Here is a 22,327-nt window from a genome sequence, read left to right on the forward strand (position 1 = left end):
TTGACAATCATGATGAAAAATAAATAAATGAGGTGATTATTAAAAAGAGGAATTAATCCACCCATTTTCTAACACATCTATCACTTGTGGGGTTGTGATGGTTGCTGGTGCCTATCGCCAGCATTTCAATGGGCGAGAGGTGGGGTACACCCTGGACAGGTCGCCAGTCTGTCGCAGTACATTTATGTCTCATTGTATAATTTAATTACTGCTTACATTTATTTAGCGGCTGTTGTGATATTACCGCCATGATCATCAAAATGGTTTGACTGAATCAGATTGTAATTCTGATCACACAGCCACAAGTGAGAGAGAGACAGCAAGAAAGCCTCTCTCTCACTCTCTCTCTCAGCAGGAGGTTAGCTGTGACCACTCCCTACAGATAAAAGTCACAGCACATCTCCTCAGACTCTCTCTCCTGCTCTTCTCTTCTGCGACCCGCTCTCCTCTCCAAGCTGCTCACACTATGGGCCCTGCACGGGCCCATGACCGCTACACAAGCCAAAAGGAGATGCAGTTTTAAAATGTATTTATTTTGTCTATGTTTCAATATTTTTATCTGTTTTAATTTTCCTTTATATATCCCCCCACATTTATTTCTTCCACCCAAAAGGAGTTCGTATTAAAGCACAAAGCTTAATCGCTCGGCTCCGCCATCCTTCGATGGTGCTATGAACCTTACTCCCGCATCAATATGGTATATTAATGCCAGTTTTCAAGGCAATTTTGATAACTATAGACTTTAACCAGGTTAGCAACGATTGCTGCAGCAACCCCTAGTGCCCGGAAGCAGAATCGCATAAACAAAGGCAAGCGATTCTGAATTAAATGATTTTGCAGGACAAACCGGTCCTCAGAATGTTATTTCATCAAATAATGTTTTGTCTAACTTGGGCTTTGCATTGTAAATGGATTGAAACACATGCCCAATGTTTTTAATTCCATTCCATGTTGTTTTTTTGGAATCAGATCTGCAGTGAACCAGATTCACTGAAGGATTCACTGAAGTATTCTGATTATGATCAACCACTTTTGTTTGTCTTTTGTTTGTTTTGCATGTAAATAGTTCCTTAGCTTAGCTTCTTTTTATCTTCATTTTGCTTAGTAGTTTAGTTAAGTTTCACTAGCCTAGAAGAGAGGATTTATTGATTGAAATATTGTGTTAATTCAGGTAAACAGCATTACATAGTGATGTTCTCTGGATGTTCATTTTATTTCTGTTATTAAATTCATGAACTTGAATAGAAGTTATCACTCTTTTATTCTATGTGTGTGCAGGTTTTGCTGTTAAAAGATCGCTAGTGCTCGAATTCATCCCTTTCAACCGTTGTCTTGATATCAGCTTAAGAGCTAATCATCACCAGACAATACTTAACAGACAGAGGGTTATTTAATAAACATTAAATAACTTTAAACAGTGTATAATTGCACAACACTGTATGTTTGTGTATTTATTTTATGCTTATGTATTTATTGAACATATATTTATTTCTCTATTTACTGTGACAGACTGGTGACCTGTCCAGGGTGTACCCCGCCTCTCGCCCGGTAAATGCTAGAGATAGGCACCAGCAACCCCCGCGACCCCATGAGGGATTAAGCGGGTCAGAAAATGGATGGATGGATGGATGGATGGATTTCTATATTTATTCTTGAATAATGTCAGAGCCAGTCCTCCATATACAGCGGGCCCATCTGCATCTAAAAAGCTGACGTGTCCTTTATCTTTTCTTTTTTGGCTTCAGACGTGGTTCATTGTTTGTAAATAGTAATAGAGTTCACATCAAGGGTTCACATCAAGTCAGTCTTACGGAAAAGTGTTGTCTGTTTACAGGGAAAGTGAAAGAGCTCCGTTTGATCATTAGCACTAAAATATCAGTCTACTTACTTAACTGTAGTGAAAAAGGCATAACTTAAAAATGCCGAAAACATGGAGCGAAGAGTTTCACATTTGATACTTGGATATTTTCCCACAAACGCTTTCTATCCACTTTTCAGCTGCGACAAACAGATCCAGTGTGCGGGAAATCCCAGGTGGTCTGGCTGACTGAATGCTGCAGCAATGAGGTTTCCCGCTGCAGCTCCCTGATGAGACCAGGCTTTCAGCAGGTCTCTGCCGCTCCTGACCAATCCGGATACAGAATCAAAATTGACTCATAACCCAGATGAACTGACTGCACAGGTGAAGTTTGGAGGTGTAGATTCTCTAATAAAGATTTTAAAAGTACTTTTTCTTATAAATTAAGAGTGTAAAATCCATTGGTTTGTAAACTCGTCATCTCCTTACTGCTCCTTACTGCCCCTACCTGTGGCAGACAGTTTTTCTAGTTGCACACAACCCCACCCACTGAACAAAGCAGTAAGGAGTAACTGCAGAGCTGTGGGGGCGTTCCGACTGGGGGGGCGTTCCGACTGGGGGGGCGTTCCGACTGGGGGGGCGTTCCGACAGAGCGGCCATCTTAGGTCAGACCAAGGTGCAGTCAGACACAATACAAGTCAATTCAGGAAAATTTACTTTATGTTTTCAGACACTGAATCCGGTGAATTCTCACCCGTTTTCCAGATAAATCAACTGACTGAAAACGTCACCCCTTTAGGGGCTACATAGGACCAATTGATTGAATTCAATTATTGTCTAACTTAATAAATTATTTCGAATTTGTATTGAAAGTAAGCAAACTTCCAGAGCTCCGTCCGAGGATGCCCGATTTTTGCTCCGCTTATGGGTGCGCAAATAAAAGGACACTAGGACACTTGTTTTTTATTAAACAAACCATACATTGAAAAATATTGCAGAGTTACACAAAAGCATCCGAACCTTTCGTCCGTTGAAAGGCAGGTGACAGTCCGGATTTTGAATGCCCCACACGCATATTTGTCCTTCTTTTTCAGGCTTTATGCTAGGAAGCGGATTTTTTTTTTCCAACTTTGCCTGGCTCCATGCAGCAAAATGTCCAATCGCCTACTCGCTCGGATCTGGTTTTTAACTGGGATTACATGTAATTAATACGCTGCGCTGCAGCTGTGTGACAGAAGCAGCGCTGTCAACTCTGCCTCTGTATGCTTTCTTTGTTTTTCTACAGTCGCTGGTAAATTTCGTGAGTTGTTGGTTTTTTTTTTTGTTTTTTTTAGCTTTATTTTTGAACGTGCAGTCGCATATTTGGGGTGTTTCTCCAGTAGAAGCCCTTATCCTGACAGGACAGAATTCTATCGTAGGCTACTACATATAATAGTCATAATAGTCCTCGCGCTGTTGCTTTCTCCTGACACCGCGAGCCGGTTAATATCTGTCTGCATACAACGCCGTTATTATTACAAATCACATGTGGTCCCTAGGTAAAACTAATACCCTGCGATAGGGATTTTTTTCGTCGGGACGGATTTTTTCAGCGGGACGGACATTTTTCGTCCGTCCCGCTGAATGAAGGAGATGGAGGGAAAAAATATATGTATTGAAGTGGGCAAATCAACGAACCAATCAGCGTTTGCGTTGGCGTGTGGGCGTTCCGACAGTGGGGGCGTTCCGACAGTGGGGGCGTTCCGACAGTGGGGGCGTTCTTACGCTCTGCAGTTATACCCTTCTCGAACAAAGCCCCAGGCTTGTCCCACCTCAGACCAAGCCTTTTCCTCGTGAAAGTAAAGCCTGGGGAAAGTGATTTAGAAAGCCCCAGGCAGTTCAAAGCTTGGGGCTTTTGATGTCTAATCAAACAGGGCCTATTGAGTGTTTAGAAGAAATTGTTTCATTCTAGTGCTTAATCCAGTTTATATTTTCCAGGGTTTTGATCCAGAGAGGGATAACCGATTGTTTGCTCCCTCCGCCATCTTCCCGGAAGTCGAGTTTTGCACAATTACACAAGGAGGCAAACGCAACTGACATAATGGCTGAATACGGAAATCAACTGTGGACATTATTAATTGGCATGAATACCTATCAGGTTTAAAGTGACATGATTACTTTGCTTATCTTTAGTTGTTTTAAAATCTCTCATTGTTTAAACACAACGAAACATGCCTATGTTTAGCATCAAAACATAGTTTTGGGCATTAATCTGAACATTACACAGTTCCGTAAAACAAGCAATGTCACAACAGGCAGGGGGTGTGGGGGTGGAGGGGGCTGGAGCACCTGCCCCTTTTTCCTCCATGCCCACAGGGGCCCTTTTGGTAAAAAAGGGAAAAAAATAAATTGAAAGCATTATTAATATTATTAAGGTATTAACAATGTTATTAATCGTGTTTTTTCATAAAAGAAATGGTATGCAAGGAGCGGGTTTCCAAAGCCCGAGCTGCTGTGCGCGGATTGCTGAGAGCTGCCAGAACTGTCGGCTAAGGTCAGTCAGCAGGAAGAAGCTGCACGTGTGGGCCCTGTCCCCGTTACCGAACAGAGCAGTGCCCGTCGCATTGATTTGAAGGGGAATGAGTGCTGACACATCCTGTCCGCGCAGAGAGGCTCGCGCGGCTCCCGCTTTGCCTCACAGCGCGAGGCCAGCTGAGGGGCGCGCGGACTAATGAGTCTCTGGGGCAGGGGCGCTTGATTTCCGCTCTGAGACCTGCCCAGCAGCAGCCGCAGCACCTGGACCACAGCTGGACATGTCTCTGCTGAAGCAGCGGGGGAGAGAGCTCGAGCGCTTCGACGGACTGTCGCTCATTTACTGGTACGTGAACAGCAGCTGAGATGGTCGTTCTGCGGGAAAATTAACAGAATAATTCAGTTTTGCTAGAAAAAACAAAACAAAACTAATGCTGTTTGCTCGACTTAAAAAAAAATCTTAATTCTTACTCAGATGTTTCTTAAATCCATTTTGCTTGGTGGTTATAATGTGCGAGACGTCTTTATTGATGAACTCCACTCTAGTTTCTGAAAGCGCGTCATACTTACTTTGGCTTCAGAGAGACCCGGCAGAGGCGGCTCCAAAGAGCTTTCAAGGAGTGGCCTATCGGGGGCTACTGATTATCTCAGGGAAGCGCAACAAAAACGCAAGAACATGACAGAACTTTTATGAGTTGTGTTGTATTGTCATTACATATAGGGAGCTGGACATGCATAAACAACAGGCAGATAAATGACTAAATGTTGGAACTCAGTGAAACTTGTCTACCTTCTCATCTAGGGGCTGAAATGGGCTAGTGGGACACCAGCACCTTTGTAGGGGTCTCCAGTTGCCAGACCTGAATTCCAAATTGAAACGAAACAGTTAAAAGTTGTGTTGCACTGTTCCATCTCTTCTTGGCATATACTGAAATACGGTTTTCGTAGAGTTCTGATCATTTCTGATTTTGAATTATTCTGTTTTTTATCCAGAAGATTCTTACACATAAAAGAGATAAAGGTATAGTTAAAAAGATGAATTAGGATATCCCGATTTATTCCCATTTATGCCTCCAAACAAATCTTTATCCATTTTTTATTCACATGAAAAAAAGTGCACCAAAGCTCATGCAGTTTGTTGGCGCATTTATAGAGCAAAAATGGTTAGTTTTGATGCATTTAATAGGAAAACAAAATCCATTTTTTTTTTTGTATTTAACTTGTCATCTTCAACCTCTGACCTAATAATTGATACATCACTAGTTAAAAGTAGATATAATGAAGAACAACAGCAGAATGCACATGTGAGTTGAGGTAACCAGAAATTAATACAAAGCTCAGAATTTAAGATTCAACATTATTTGGATTTTACAGTAAAATAACTGTGGATGTAAAACGACTATTTCATTTTTGTCTCAACTGAAGCACACTGGGACCACAGAGTATGTTGACAGAGGGCTGAAAACTAACTTGAAGCTTGTTGCATCTGAAGGCCACATCACATTTCATGCAATCAGAAGAGAGATTCTCAAATAAAGTCAGTTAAATCAAATCAAATGTGATTGATGGTGGAGGTAGGGCAGATTGGAGAGTTCAGTTTGTGCTTGTGTTTTGTCCCACGGGGAAGAGTCCGTCAGCTAAATGTAGGTGCTGAGTGGACGGTTGAAGCTGGGTCAGCCAGGAGTGCTTAAAGGCGAGCTGGAGGGACGGAACAACATTGCTGGGTGACCCCATCCCTGTGTGTCTCCCATCTTCTGCGAGCATTTTCTCTTCCCGCTAACAGAGTCTGCCACTAAAGCCACCCTCATGATTCTCTCCTCTAAGAAGTTACCCGAGCTTTGGGACTACTTTCTGATTTATGTCACAGGGGCCCTTGAGTTTAATCCCGATTGCAAAGATATAGACCTGGGACTGTTTCCTCTACGGATGAATCCCACCATAAAGCCAAGGTAGGTGCGATGAGAGAGAAAGTGATGTTTACATTTTTTTTCTGGCTTGACTAAAAGTTATGTGTCTAGTTTTTATGTTTAACGCTGACATTAGAGGATTTATAGCAGAATATGATCATGTATCAGCAATTATGTGAAGAGCTCTGTGCATCAAGTTAGCATGCATAGGTCTCAGAATTGAAAAGTGAGTACCTTTGTGAGGCGGACCATGTAAGAGATTCCAAAAAGACAATGCAAGTCCAACTTAAATTAAGTGCTTCAATTGGTAACAAGTAATTGAACTGAGTTGATCCACTTTAATTTGTGTAGTTTATAAGTTGTTAACTTAAGCCATCATAAATAAAATAAGTTGGGTAAAAACCCTGATCTGTGGTTTTCTGTTGGTTATCTACTACAAATAGGTTTTTAGCTCTCATGTAAAACAACAAAACAAACAAAAAAACAATAATATTGAAATGTTTTTTAAATCATGCAGATTGAAATCTAGTCCTTCCAATCAGAGAAGCTGTGCGGATTGTTTGCTGATGCTAAATCTGCATGTTATGTTTTCATAATAGTTAAACACTGTTTACAGCAGCTGAGAGTCAAGTCTCATTACACTGCAAATATTACAATGTACTGAGTTTGATCAAAACTCAGTAACATGCCATGATCTATTACTGTCTGTAATCAAACTCACATCCAACATTTGTGCCTCATATTTTTGTCAATCAAGTTTTTAGTGGCTAAAACCAATTCTCAGTTTCTCTTAGATCTGACCTTCCAATTCCAGTTCTGGCAAATTCGGATTTGGACAATAATACATCTACACCAAGGATGAGAGCTTTAAAGGACAATATGGCTGTACTCTTTAACATTCCTGTTTTTTACTGCAAGACCTACCTCACAGCCTGAATGCACCCCATGTTTTACATATGTTTTAACATCTTGAAAATAGAGGTTTTTTTTTTAAATAACAACACTGTGTCATTACAAACATCACTGATGTCACATATTTTTCACTGGTCTTGAAAATGGACAACATAACAACATCCAAACAAGAGAATGACCTGGCAGTATATTGCATTTGTTGATCAGAATAAATTGTTTCACATTTACAACCAGTCAGTCTCTGGGCTGGGCCTGTCAACTAAGAATTGGACAATTTTGTTTACCATAGAATTTCTTTACCTATCAAAAGGGTTTCTACAAAATAAAGAAATAAAAAATGGGATATTGTGACACCTTAGCGGAAACATGCTAAAAGAATTCAGTATACTGCAAAAAAAATTAAGATGTAGGATTGATGGCTAGTCTGACAAATCTTGCACAGGATTTCGAAAAAATATTATTTAGAATCAGGCAAAAATACATCTTATTTTTTCCATTCCTTTTCATGCCTCATTAAAGAACATAAACAAAACGCAAGATACAAAAGAAAACCATGTTAAAGGAATGAAAATTATTTGTTTCTTTTTTAAACAATGCTTGACAAACTTGACAAAAGCATACATCAACCACACAATTTCAAATTTAATACTGTCACAGTTCAGAGACCAAAAAGGAGAAATCTCAATTCAACCTGGAGAGACTCACACAGACTGAGGCAATTGGAAAAATGTCCGTCCGTCCGTCTTCTTCCGCTTATCCGGGGTCGGGTCGCGGGGGTAGCAACTTCAGTAGGGAGGCCCAGACGTCCCTCTCCCCAGCCACTTGGGCCAGCTCCTCAGGGGGAATCCCAAGGCGTTCCCAGGCCAGCCGGGAGACATAGTCCCTCCAGCGTGTCCTGGGTCTTCCCCTGGGTCTCCTCCCGGTGGGACGTGCCCGGAACACCTCACCAGGGAGGCGTCCAGGAGGCATCCTGACCAGATGCCCGAGCCACCTCAACTGGCTCCTCTCGACGTGGAGGAGCAGCGGCTCTACTCTGAGTCCTCCCCGGATGACAGAGCTCCTCACCCTATCTCTAAGGGAGAGTCCAGACACACTACGGAGAAAACTCATTTCAGCCGCTTGTATCCGGGATCTCGTTCTTTCGGTCACGACCCAAAGCTTGTGACCATAGATGAGGGTAGGAACGTAGATCGACCGGTAAATCGAGAACTTCGCCTTTTGGCTCAGCTCTCTCTTCACCACAACGGACCGGTACAGCGCCCACTTCACAGCAGACGCTGCACCATCTTCCCCTCATTCGTGAACAAGACCCCAAGATACTTGAACTCCTCCACTAGGGGTAGCACATCCTCCCCAACCCGGAGAAGGCACTCTACCCTTTTCCGGTTCAAGATCATGGTCTCGGATTTGGAGGCACTGATTTTCATCATTCATTTGGAAAAATGTATTGACATAAATCAGAAAGTTCTTCGGTGCTCAGACCCTGGCAGAAGACGTCAAAACTGTGAATGTCTATGAGTTTGGGTGTTGATTTTGGGATTAGGATTAGTGAAGTCTTCCCCCCGGGTCCAGATACTGGTGGTGGAGGCCAGAGGAGATAAGCCAGCCAGGTGGAGACTGCAAGCATGAAGGAGGAGATGAGGTGGAGGTGGTCAAAGCTCAGTTTAAGATCAGGAGAATCCATGGATGTAGAGCTTTATAAGCAAAGTCTTGCAGGATGATTGGCTGAAGGATAGAGACTTGGTGCAGATTGGCTGGAGCACTGGCACATGACAAGACAGTCGGGATGATGAAGGGCCTGGGGTGAGTCTTCCAGTTTGAATTTACATTTAAACTTCATTACATTTTATTTGGGTTTCATGTATGAGACTTAACACAAAGAAGCACTATTTGTGTGCATAAAAAAATATGAAGCCGATCATTTGCAGGGAACAATTGTTGAGATTTTTGATAGGTCAATCAATTGATCCAATTAGAATTGGTCAAGCAAGAAGCAACTACACCCCTGATCCTTCGGTTCGGACTTGTTATGACCACGTTTGTATATGTATGTCTGTGTGTGTCTGTAATTTTTTATCCCGTGACCCTTGGAATTCCTGACTCTACTGTGAAATAACTGACTTGTCAGTCAGCTCTCTCTAAATAGCACCAGTTGCAAATACCCCAGCTTAGTTCGAACTTGAAACGGCATCGGTGAAACACGGTTCCCCCTGGTTCCCCCTAGTTTCCCTCTGCATCACTGGGGCCAGTTCAACAATAATTTCCTTGGGCAATCTGAGTAATAAGCCACTCATCACCATGTGGCAACAGGTCAGTACGATCTCTGAAAACATCCTCTGCATTCTTCCATCAGCAATGTTGTCCAGTAGTGACCAGTGCTGCCATTACACAATTATGTGCACCTTTAATCAGCTATTTATGAACATGTGTAAATGTCTCCACCTTAGAATCCATCACACCTGATTTGTTTGGAATTAATCTGCAGATCTGTCATTCTCTTTTTCATTGAGAACGAAAGTTTCCCTTACATCATGTAAATCATCCAAGGGGCACTTTCATGCACATCGGCACAAAGACCAATGCTCATTTACATCTACATGTAGTTTAACCTACAACAGCTCAAATTCATGAAAAAAACATTGGGTTTGATGCTCCCTAGTTAAACAGAACTGAACTGAGTCATATTTCAGCGTGTTTAGGTGAGGTTTAGAACCTTGCTGCTTGTTATTGTCGAATAAAGAAGTTTGCATTGAAGTTTGCATTAAAGAAGTTTGCGTTGCTGCCATTCACTTTCATGGCAGCTTAAAAACACTTTCACACAAGGCTCATTTATGTACATTTCAAGTTGAGTATTAAACATTGCACGATATGTTTTCTTTGTTTGTGCATATAAAAAATGCAAGAAAATATTCCAGTGACTCTGACCTACCTGATAATTAATATTTGTGAACAAGGATTCAACATCTAAGGTGCATATGACTCGTTTAAAAAATAGGTAAATAATTTCATTAGAAAAATAGTATTTTTTCATTGTGAGGAATTGATTTAAAATTTTCTGCAACATTGTCTAAACCACATAAAAAGTGCAAAAGTTAGTTGGTGGTTTTATTGTTTTTGAGTTCTGTCCTTGAGTTCATCTTGACTGAATTTGACTGTAGGCTGTGTCAGTAGAGGCAGGTGGGACTTGATGCATGTTGACAGATTATTTACTAGAGACCTGTCTTGTGTAATTCAGGCCTCTGGTGGCAAATAACATCACTTCAGTCTTTGTGTGACAGAGAACAACAACATGATCTCATTAAGTCACCTGCCGTAAGCATCTGTCGCCTCTTCATCTGGAACCCACTTGTATTTTATTTAACCCGTAACATCCTCTACTGTAAATGCAAGAGATATACATCATCCTCAGTCTGCAACATCAAAAGCAGTTAATCAGAGAAACAACTAACAAACCTTGTGCAGCAGCAGTTTGTTATTCTCTCTGATAAAGAGGAACTTAGGTGGGGAATTTTGGCAGAGGTGGGTCGAGTAGCTAATAATTGTGCTCAAATAAAATATTAGTACTTTGACATATTTTTACTCCAGTAATAGTAAAAAGTAGCCAACCAAGAAATTACTCATGAAAGAGTAAAAAAAAGTATTAAAAGTAAGTCTTCGCAAGTACTGAGTAACTAATCATAACATCTGATTTAATATTTTAAAATTATGTAAATCGGACAGACACAAATGTAAAGTTAGGTAACAATTCTGCTATTTCAAAGACTCTCTCTCTCTCTCTCTCTCTCTCTCTCTCTCTCTCTCTCTCTCTCTCTCTCTCTCTCTCTCTCTCTCTCTCTCTCTCTCTCTCTCTCTCTCTCTCTCACGGAGGACCAGCTCTACCATATTTAAATATAAATACAGAAATAAATAAATGCTCAATAAATAAATACGCATACAATTAATTGCCACCAAAAATACAATAAACAAATAAATGTAGGTAGAAATTAAATTATACAGCGAGACATAAATGTAAATATCTCTTTTAATTAGCTTCTTTATTTATTGGCCTTTGTAATAATTACCTTATTTATTTATTGTCCGTTATAATCTTCAACTTTATTTATTAATTACTTATTTTTTTAAGTATTTATTTATGTGCATGTTATAATAGTTTTGTCAGTTTTATACTTCCTTTGTATTTTTTACCCTATTTATTTCTTCAATGCTATTTATTTCTGCCTGTTGTTTGTATGCATTTCTGCCTCATTATGCAAATGAGGTGGGCTGTGTCTTAAGGGGTAAAACTCTGCCGTTTCGAGACTTCGGTAAAGTTAGAAAGATATTCACAGATTCGGCTTTTCCAGATCAATAACTCGTCGGCGGATAATTTCTTCTACAAAACCAACACCTCTCTGCAACCATAGCAAGGTAGCCAGTGAGCTACAACAATAGTTTCCTCAAAACTAGTCTCCCACCGCGCTGGGAGAATTACATTGGACTCTATGCAGAGCTCGCTCGTCCGCTAATGCTTAGGGACCGTCTGCAAGTTGCAACACCAGAAAATAATTATAGAGAAATATTCAATAGCGTCGCCAAGGAGAGGTGAATTATTATCAAATTCATTTCACGTGTATCTCATCTCCTGTCTGTCATACCACATTTAAGTGATTGTAAAATAATACATTTTTTTGAAGAATTTCCCAAAGCCTAAATGCCAAAAATATTAATTAAAGTCCCTTTTGCTAGGTGTAGGATACAAAAGAAATCCATTAAACATAACTGTTTGCTCTATAAATCAAATAGCTTTGGATAAAGGGCTTTCACTTTAATCAGATTTAATCATTTAGATAAGCAATATCTAAATGATTTTATTATTATTTTATTATTAGAATAAGCATAAAATGAGCAATTACTACACTATAGATTATTGTAATGCCACCAAACTTGTAGGATACATAGATATCCTCACCTGGATCATACTTCAACTCTTATTTTGGGAAAATGTGCTAAACTCTATTTTTATAGATTTTTTTCATTGTTATTATAATCATATAATAACCAATAACTACACTATAGATCTTTGTAGTGCCACCAAACTTGTAGCAGATAGGTGAGGCTATGTGTTCTACAGATTTGGTGGCACTACAATGATCTATAGTGTTGTTATTGCTCATTTTATACTTATTATAATAATAAAATAGGTGAAAGTGTAGGTCTTATCTAAATGATAAAATCTGATTAAAGTGAAAGCGCTTTATCCAAAGCTATTTGATTTATAGGGCAAACAGTTATTTTTAATGGATTTCTTTTGTATCCTACACCTAGCAAAAGGGACTTTAATGAATATTCTTGCCATTTAGGCTTTGGGAAATTCCTCTAATAAAATGTATGTATTATTCTCCAATCCAATTAATGTAGTATGAAAGATGTGAGATCAGATACACATGAAATTAATTTGATGATAATCCTGGATAATTAGATCTGCAGTCACAGTGTTGACACGTGTATTTTTTTAAATAATATTTTATGTCTGAACTGTCTGTGTTATTGTCTGCATTAATTGTCCTTTTTGTCTCCTGATATACTGATGCTATTTGTTGCTACTGTCTATTGCTGTTGTTTTAATTTCTCTCTCTTTTTCTTTTCTCTGTGTGGCCTTCCATTTTGTAAACATCAACCTACCCTGGGACTACAGATGAAATTTAGCTTCTATGGCTAATGACTGATGGGGCATGCTGCCTTGCAAATAATGTCTTTCTGGCCAGTGTACCAAAGGGCTGAGCCATATAAAGACGACATTGATGGCGTTAGTGAAGGTGATGGATAAAGTAGATGGGTAGATGCAGAACAGGTGTGCAATGTGCTGGATGGGGAGATTGGGCACCTTTGCTCTGGGGGTTCCCATTGGGCATCTGGGGTTCTGGTTCCCCTGGCCTCCGCCTCGGTGCTCTGGGGGGCAGGTCTTTGACTCCCCACAACCAGTATTGATATTTTTTTTCTTTCACAAGTGCACTCTCACAAATACCTACAGGAGCTTGGATCCAGGTGCTTCCAGAATCACTTCTTGTACAGAAAACCCCTATTATTGTCTTTAGCTGTCGCTTTTTACATTTTGTGTTAAATAATACTGTATATTCTTCAGATATGGTATCAAGGTGTTGGTTGTTTGTACCCTTTATCCGTTGGTTTTCCTTTTTTTATCTCTCTATGCAGGTGTAGAAGCAGACTCAGAGGACGTTATATCACTCTCTCCCTTTCCTCTCCTCTTTTTCTTTCACCTTTTCTCCCTTTTAGCATTTTGTCTCATCTGTTTCTCTTCTTTTTTTCCTCTTCTACCTTCCCGTTTCTGTGTCCATTGAACCTGAAATAGTCCCAGGATAAAATCTAATAAAGGTTTTTGCATATATAAATCAAGTTAAGCACTATAGCGAAAACAGTAATGCTCCACTTGTGAAAGTAAAATCTGTTGGGCTCTATTTGGCATTAAGACAATAATTCTTAAAGCTACACTGCCAGACAGCACAAGAACTATAGAACCAGTGGAGCGCTCCACTATTCACTGTGTCTGTAGTGTGGCAGCGCCACTTATTTTATAGCCCTATTTAAGCAACTTTACTTTCAGAAACAAGCCCAAAAAAACTGCAACTCATGAAATTTACAAGCGACTTTAGAAAATAGAACCCCAAAAGCGCATGAAACAAGTGGATTTGGCAACAGTGAGTGCGGGTCTGTTTTGCTACAGTCTCTAGCATTCTTGAAACTACGGAAAGCGTCAAGGGTAAAACAAAAATCACAGACCGGAGAGCGCTGCGGGGAAAAAAACATTAACACGCATCAGCAAAAATGTCGGCGTTATGGTCTAACAAAGTTAATGCGTTAAAGCTGACATATATATTAGAGAGAGCAAACCTGGAGCACAGGAGTAGCAGGCAGTCCAGCAACAGAGCAGAGAGCAAACCTGGTGCACAGGGACAGTTCTTGAGATCCAGGGGCTGTAGTAAATCCAGCAGCTAGCAGAGGCCTTACTTGAAACACATAGGTGGCAAGAAATCCAGCAGCTAGCAGAGGCTTTACTTGAGGCACAGAGGAGGCAGCAAATCCAGCAACAAAACAGGGAACAAACCAGGCTTACAGACGTGAAGTGAGTGGAGACTGATGAGAACAGGACTAGACAAGCGTGGTGTTGATAGAGACTGAAGGCGAGCCGGCGGGAAAGTGAAAACTGAGGGAGGCTTTTGTAGGGAGGCTGGCCGTTGGAGTGAATTCTGACTAATTAGTGCCTAACAGGTGTGACTGATTGCTGATGAGCTGAGTAAGAGAAGGAGGAACTGAAAAATAACAGGGTAAAAAGCCAGACCAAAACTAAACCATGACACAACTTGGATAATTATTCTTTTTGTTAATTTTTAATTCACCTTTTGGTTGTATAGTTTTTTTTAATATGATTGTTGCTCCAAATTTTGGCACAATAACTTAGATAGGGTAAAAATAAGGAACAGTGCAGAATGTGAAGCACTCTGTGAGCTAGATTTTAGAACATGTTTAGCTTTACTTGATACTGGAACACTTTTTCACAATTGATTTTGCACTTTCACCTTCAGCCTGGTGGGTGGGGGTAATAAGAAACCAATGTCCGATCAAAGCTGTATCCTTTTTTTTTCTTCAAACATTAGTAAAATCTGTGAAGGTAATGGTACATTGGATTGAACCTATGGAGCATTTCAGATCATCAGTTCCCACATCGTCTATTCTTAAATGAGTAATGTATTAAATTTTGCATGATACTTTTGTAACTTAAAAAGGTGATATAGTTTCTCTAACCACTGTTTTCTAGACCTCACAAATGGCCCTTCTGTTCTCCTTCTGTGTGTGCTATCCATTCTTTCTTGTAACACTTAGGTGTTTAAAGGAGCAATATGTACTAATGACCACTGTTTCAAATTGGAACAACACACAAAACAGATAGCGGAAAAGGGACAACAGCCTGCCACTGACAACAGCCTACTATGCTGTTTCCTCAACGGTCCGTTGCTGCTGTGAAACTTTAATTACACTGAATAGGTATATGATGTTGGATTCTGTTCTGTTTCTGCTCCGCTTCTCTTACTGGCTTCTATTGTATATTTGCAGGCTGCTGCACTTTTGCCAACATAAAATACCAAATATTGCGCTTTGTTTTGCCCTTGGAACTCCTATGTATTTGGCTCAGGAACCAGGAAGTAAACATGGGCTACAAACTGCACCAAAGTAGTTACACACCATACCTTTTAGTTTGGAAGGAGAAAAACTTGTTAAAGGAGTTGTTCATGGAGAAGACTGATTGTTTATAGGGGATGTTACTTTCACCCTGGGTGACAAATAAGAATGATTTTGGTTAATTTTACAATACATTTATTACTTATTGCTGCTTTAAAAGACTGTTAGTTGATATATTATTTTTGTTTCAATTTATAATTAATAGTAAATGATGACCAGCTTTATAGTTATTCACATTATTAATTGCTTCCATTATTCCTCAAAGGTAGAGTGGACGATTTTTCTGGAAATGTAGATAATAAACACTCAAGTCCCTTTTTGAATAACAGCACATGCGCAAGACCATCTTACCTGCTCTTCTGCTTCTCTGGGGGATTGTTTTAAAGAATCTCCTAAATACACTGGTCTTATTTCTTTCTTCTAATGCTTTTCTCTTCTTCTCATAAGCTTCAAGATGCCGGCGGTGCTGGGACTTGTAGCCGCCTAGGTGCTCTTGGCTCTTTTGTTTGTTTTTGTGTTTTCACCCGTGTTATTACCACTCCAAACTCTAATACAATACAGGAGAGAGGAGTTGTTGGAACTTCGACCCAACCCGGGAGTTCACAAACGTTATTTACCCCGATCTGCAACGGACAACAGAGGCTCCACTGTATCACCCGGAAACCCAGGAAAAGAGGTCAGCAAAGAAGGAGACAGCAAGGCTGTTGGGATGGCCTACTGAATCGGCTAAAAGCTAATCCATACAGACCAACTCTTGTGCCTGACTCTGGCCAACATAAGATCCCTCACCAACAAACTTAACGAGATCCGGTTAAGAATCGCTGCGCTCAAGATGGACAGCTGTGTAGCAATTTTGACAGAACTGTGGATTGTAGGATTGGAGAAATGCATGCAGTTCAGGGCCAATCAAACGGCAGCCAGGTAGAAAAGCAAAGGAGGATGTCTGATGATCTATACTCACAACATCTGGTGCACTTCGGTAAAAATCTCCTTCTGCTCACCTGACCTGAAATACCTTTCAGTTAAGTGCAGACCATTTAAACTGGCTATAGAGGTCAGCTCTGTGATAATCATTGCTGTTTACATCCAGACAAGAGCTAACGCTAAGCGAGTTCTTGAAGAACTCTACTGCTTTGTTACTGGCCAAAGGAACAGTAATCCAGAAGCGGCTATGATAATCACAAGCCAATTGCACACTCCCTCAAATCTTGTGACATCTGTGGCATTGTGCTATGTGATAAAACTGCACCTTTCAGAGTGGCCTTTTATTGTGGGCAGTCTAAGGCACACCTGTGCACTATCATGGTGCACAGGTGTATCATGGTATCATCAGCATCTTGACATGGCACACCTGTGAGGTGGGATGGATTATCTCAGCAAAGGAGAAGTGCTCACTATCACAGATTTAGACTGGTTTGTGAACAATACTTGAGGGAAATGGTGATATTGTGTATGTGGAAAAAGTTTTAGATCTTTGAGTTCATCTCATAAAAAATGAGAGCAAAACCAAAAGTGTTGCGTTTATATTTTTGTTGAGTGTATTTAGAGAGGATGCTGACTTAGAAAGCTACACATCATCTGTGCTTTCCTATATCCACTTCTGCACTGATGCTGTCCTACCCACAAAGACAATCAGACCGTTTCCTGACCAGAAACCATGGGTGGACAGCTCGGTGCGGTCCCTGCTGAATCTGGAAAATGAGTGGCCTACAGCAGGGCTAGAAGCAAAGTTGGAGAAAATCTTCTCAGAAACTGTTGACATATGACAATATTTTTGCATCTCTGTTTTCTCCCCTGTTGTCGATGCTGTGTTGTTTCTTCTGCTAGCTTTGTTGGCTGGTTTAATAAACACCCATTTTGGGTAACCACAAGCTTGCAGCGATTTCCTGACTTGCTTGTGTTCTTTTTGTTTCTTCTCTGTGGCAAATGTAATGTCAGCCCGATAAATCAGAGTTCTTATAACAGAGAGTTTGTGCTCCAGTGGGATGTAATCTGCATTTTGATTCTTAATAATACCAATGTGAGTACACATACTTTAGAGAAACATCTGTAGAGATCATTTCTGACATATCATAGTGCAGGGGTTATCTTCAATTCCGGTCCTCAAGGTCAGGTTCTTGCAGTTTTTAGATGGGTCCCTGGTCCAACACATTTGAATCAAATGGCTGAATTAGCTCATCAGCATGCAGTCAAGTTCTCCAGAGTCCTGCTAAGGACCTGATTATTTGACTCAGACGTGTTGGACCAGGGACACATAAAAGTTGCAGGACACTGGACCTTTAAGGACTGAAATTGAAGATCCCTGTCATAGTGAGTCGCCTAAATCAAAAATGCCTTGGACAATTTGTTATCCCAGTTCACCCCTGGCCTATAGTCAGTTTAGGTGGATGTCTTGGTAGGTCTGCAAATGGTCCATGCTGTCTCTAATTTCAGATGAAAGATTGAACAGATCTCTAGGAGATGTTTAGAGTTTTGGAAATACTTTTAGAACACAGCTCTGTTTTAAACGTCTCCACACCTTTCTCCCTGCCCTGCCTGTTGTGTTTGTATTCATGACTCTGTTTAATGAATAATGTTCTCTTTCAAACCTCTGAGATCTTCACAGAACAGCTGCATTTAGATTAGGATTAAATTATGGAGGTGGCGTAAATTTACCAATTGGGGGAATTCAGAGTTTTATTTAGGGGTGCCGAATACAAATGTACACTGCCTTGTTCAGATTTTTATTTTTGAAAAAAGTTAATAAAATATTTGTATTTACTTTGCATTGAGCTATTACATCAATTCCCAGTAAAATGCTGTGAAGTTTGTCAACAATCAGGAACAAATGGTTGACCATTAGCTCCCGAGACTCGGATGAGGATAGCCAAAAAAAGGCAACAGGTCACCACTGCAAGGATCCATTCCCTAGGAGTTGAGGTTGGGTGCAGTGTGAGTTGGATGACTTCAGTTCGGTATGGGTGGTTTTCTATTACAACTTAATGTGCTGCAAATGTGGATGGGATGGCCTCAGCAAGGCAGCGCAGAGACAGAAAAGTGACATGATGAAATAACACAATAATAAAACAAAGCAACAAAATTAGGGCTGGACGATAATTCAATAACAATATATATCGATTGATAGACGTGTGGCGCGATAGGAAAAAACAGGGTCGCTAAAACTTCGATAGACAGTTTTCCTTCCTTCCTTTCAGCCTATCATATTAGTTGATGCTACAGTCACTACTACCAATCGTAAACGCGGACCCAGGCACGCCGTCATAAAGCGCCGCCCTCTGAAAACATCAACACAGAGCACGTGAATATGTCGCAGCAAGTAGCGGCGGAGGAAACGGTCCCAAAACGGGGTTTTTTACTAGTTCACCAGTCTGACAGAAATAAACCACAGTGATTTGTAAAACTTGCAAGGAACCAGTAAAAACAAAGTCTGGTAACGTAACCAACTTGTTTCATCATGTAAACCGCTCACACCCGCAGCAGCGCGAGCCGTTTTAGCCCCGCGCCACCACGCGTCATCTTCAGGGAAATCTTACGGAGCTTCTTCCGAAACAAAGCAGGTATAGCAGCTAAACTGGGCTCCCTTCTTTGTGATAAAATGGTATTGGTATATTTATTTTGGTCATTTAACTGGTCACTTTAGTTTATTCTTTGTCAGTATTTAATAACATAACTCAGGTCTCTTAAGTTATTTTTCTTTAAAAAAAATCTGTTATGGTTAAAAAAGTTGGTTAAATAAAGATTTAATTGGAATTCTGTGTTTGTGTTCTTTATTAAAATTAAATAATTTGGCAATATCATAAAATGTCCAGGCAGAGCTGCACATAAAAAATACTTTTAAATATTTTCAATATTTATCGATATCGATCAATATGCATTTTTTTATCGATAAACTTTTTTGCTATATCGTCCAGCCCTAAACAAAATACGTGGACACATAGCTAAGGAGCGGGCTGTGCAGTCTATTTTTTATCAGACTTGGAGTAGGGAGACAAGAGGGGATAAAAAGTTGACAGAGAAGAGAATGACTGGAGAGAACTGAGAGAGTGCAAGAGCAAAGGAAGAAGATAAGATAAGGCACTTGGAAGCCTTGGATTAAGGATGAAAGTAAGTTTTATTTGTATAGCAACTTTTACAGACATTAAAATCACAAAGTGCATCCCAATAAAAGCAACATAAAACACAAGTACACTACAACATAACTAAAGGATTAGTGTTCCCTGGATAAAATCGATCCAGCGTTCTGTCCTGTTATCCTGCCTGCTTGTTTCCTGACCTGATCTGTCCTCTGTGCCTGAACCCCTGCCTGATTTTGACCGCCTGCCTGTTTGCCCGACCCGTTCTGCCTCTGGATATCCGAGCCTGCCTGACCCCTGTTTATTGTCAAGCCAGCCTGTTACCGGACCCGGATCTGTGCAGCCTTGGATTTCCCCTTGGATTCTCATCGAACCTCTGATCACCTGGCTCTGACCCCGGATTGTACCTCGGAACACAGAAACTGGAAATTCCCTCTGTACCTCCTGCTTGTTGTTGTCGTAACGGATCTGACCTTCTGCCTGTTCCCCGACAACCGAGTAACCGCCAAAGCCCACCAAAGGTTTTCTCGACCGCAACGGGAATCATTGGTGTGCCTACCAACCAGCAAGAACCGGCACTCATTTGTTTCCACCAGTCCCCAGACTACAAAGATTAGTAATCATTTCCCCTCAATCACATTGGTCCCGAAGTGTCATCAAGATCACTTATCTGCTCTCTTCTTCCAGAGGTTTAAGCTTTAAAAAACTGTCTTTAAACGTCACCCGTCTGTCTTGGTTGAATTCTGGGTCCTTAGTCTCCGATCGTAACAACTTGCAACTAATTGATTAAACTAAAGAGAGCTACTCTTAAATTAAAATACCTCAATGAAGAGTGTCTCTTCATTGATGGAGTCTACCTCCATTCATCTCTTCCTGCAGTTTGCACTGTAATGGAAAACCCCCCTTATCAGCTGAGATCCCTCACGTCTGGACATGTATTGGAAACGGTGGTCGACTCCTTGCTGGAAAAAGCCCCAAACCACCTTACCTCTTGTTGTGGTATTGACAAGAGAGGTCCAGGACTTTAATTAGATTGTATTGCACAACCAAAGAGGAACAAGGAGTTTATTTCCCCTTTTCCATCAACAGACGAGGTGGCACATTTTTTTGTGTTTGGCTAAGAAGTTAATAAAGAGATTCCTTCTCCATACAGGTCGGACCCACCGATCCATCTTCCACCGCTGCTGGAGAAGGCGAGACATAGTAACGAGCCATTACGACCTGACTGACCCCCCCCCCCCCACACCTCCACGGAAGCAACGAAAGACTCCCTTTTTATTTCTTATATAGAAATCAATATTTAGCTGTGCAGAATTTATTTAGAAATAGGTTTAATGCCAATGTTTTTACTCCAGAAGGAGTTTGTTGGACTGTTTTTTAAAAGTGTTTTACATGTTGTGACGGAATTCAGGTGATAAGCTGCTTGCTGTATTTCCCTTTTATTTGGTTGCTCTGAGACCACCGTGCCGATGGTTGGTCATTACTGGGGATCTTATCCTTATTATCATGAACTAGCCGTGCCGTCGGCTCCAAGGTTATTCTGAACGTTATTGTCAGGTTCCAACTCCCCTTTTTCTTTCTTCTATTCTTTCTCTTCGGCTGCTTTGACATTTCATACAGATTTTGTTTTAAGCTCATTAATTGAGTCTTGCTAGTAGTTTTTGTCTCCAGTTAGGCACCCCTCGGTTGCTCCATGTGCTTGTGTCACCTAACTGGCAAAGGGTTAGCTCATCACCTGAGCAGTTGCCATTTTGAGCTGTTAGCTTAGCTGTTTGAAGCTTAGAGTGGCTATTCGAGCTATTAGCATCAGGCCTGTGTTTTGAGGAACATCACATCAAGTATTAGACTTACCCATTTCAATGCTGTTACATAATTTGCTACTTACAAAAAAAGTGATCATAATCAAAATCCACAACACCATGCTTCAGTCATGAACAAACACATACGTAGCCCTAAAAACAACAGCTAAACCTGAATACTTAGTCAAAATAACCATAATGCTCTTTCCAGTTATGCCTCACTCACATATCTTAATTTAGTCACTTCAAAGTGAAATGAAGGTTCTCATTAAGAAACACCAGCTTCTCAACCCTGTCAGCTGACAGACGGTTTATCTTTTCATCCATTATGTTGGACACAGCGCTGAAGAGTCTCTCACTGTCCACACTTGTGCATGGGGCAGAGAGATACCTTTGATCAATTCCCACCAGTGAGGGAAATCGGGCAGCATTGTCCCTCCAATATGTCAAAGGATTCGCAGACCGTGGAATGGTTTGCTCAGTGAGGTAAGTTTGCACCTGAACCAGTACAGATGAAGAGGTCACAGATCGCCTTTCCTGCTCACTTTCTTGCAGGACCTCTTCAAATACACTGGCGAGGCTGGTGCTGAGACATGGCTTACTAGACTGTTGCTCTTGGGGCCTGCCTTCAGGGCTTCACTTGCAGGAATCACGTCAGCTGTAGTGGCCAGTTCAGCGCTGACATCTCTTGTTAGCTCCTCGAATGGTGCTAAGATCTCGACTGCCCTCTCCATCAGTCCCCACTGGTTTACTGTTAGAGTAGCTGGGAGGTTGTGCTCTGCAGTATAAACGCTCAGGGTGCACTTTTGGTCGAAGAGGCGCTGCATCATGTAAAGTGTACTATTCCATCTTACTTGGACATCTTTTAGTAAGCGCTTTACAGGTACTTTCCTCTCAGTTTGGATGACATGTAGTTTTGAGTATGCCAAAGTTGAGTGCTTTAAATGACTAAAGATTTTTCTCGTGTTGTCAAGTGCATGTATAATACTACATTGTGAGAGCAAACCCTCATGCAAAGCTAGCTGGAGTGAGTGAGCAATACAGCCTAGACTTGGCACGCCCAATTTATCCATTACCTTCTTCAAGTTCCTC

At 40.8% G+C, this 22,327-nt stretch overlaps 1 protein-coding gene across 5 annotated transcripts in view; it reads left to right on the plus strand.

The window, feature by feature from the left end:
• The first annotated feature begins 4,351 nt into the window (after positions 1 to 4,351).
• The window catches only part of si:dkeyp-72e1.9 (syntaxin-binding protein 4), a 189,076-nt gene continuing 171,100 nt past the window's right edge, over positions 4,352 to 22,327 (plus strand). For 2 of the 5 annotated variants that reach the window (XR_004933019.1, XM_036148589.1), the window contains exon 1: positions 4,354 to 4,655. Coding sequence is in view for 4 of the 5 variants with exons in the window: in XM_036148589.1 (XP_036004482.1) it covers positions 4,591 to 4,655 (65 nt within the window). In the remaining variant the exon portion in view is untranslated. Of the gene's footprint in view, positions 4,656 to 6,220; positions 6,259 to 22,327 lie in introns of those variants that run through there. The other 3 variants (XM_036148596.1, XM_036148594.1, XM_036148593.1) reach the window with 3 other exon arrangements.

Source organism: Fundulus heteroclitus, chromosome 16 (assembly GCF_011125445.2).
Source record: "Fundulus heteroclitus isolate FHET01 chromosome 16, MU-UCD_Fhet_4.1, whole genome shotgun sequence".
NCBI classification, from domain to species: domain Eukaryota; kingdom Metazoa; phylum Chordata; class Actinopteri; order Cyprinodontiformes; family Fundulidae; genus Fundulus; species Fundulus heteroclitus.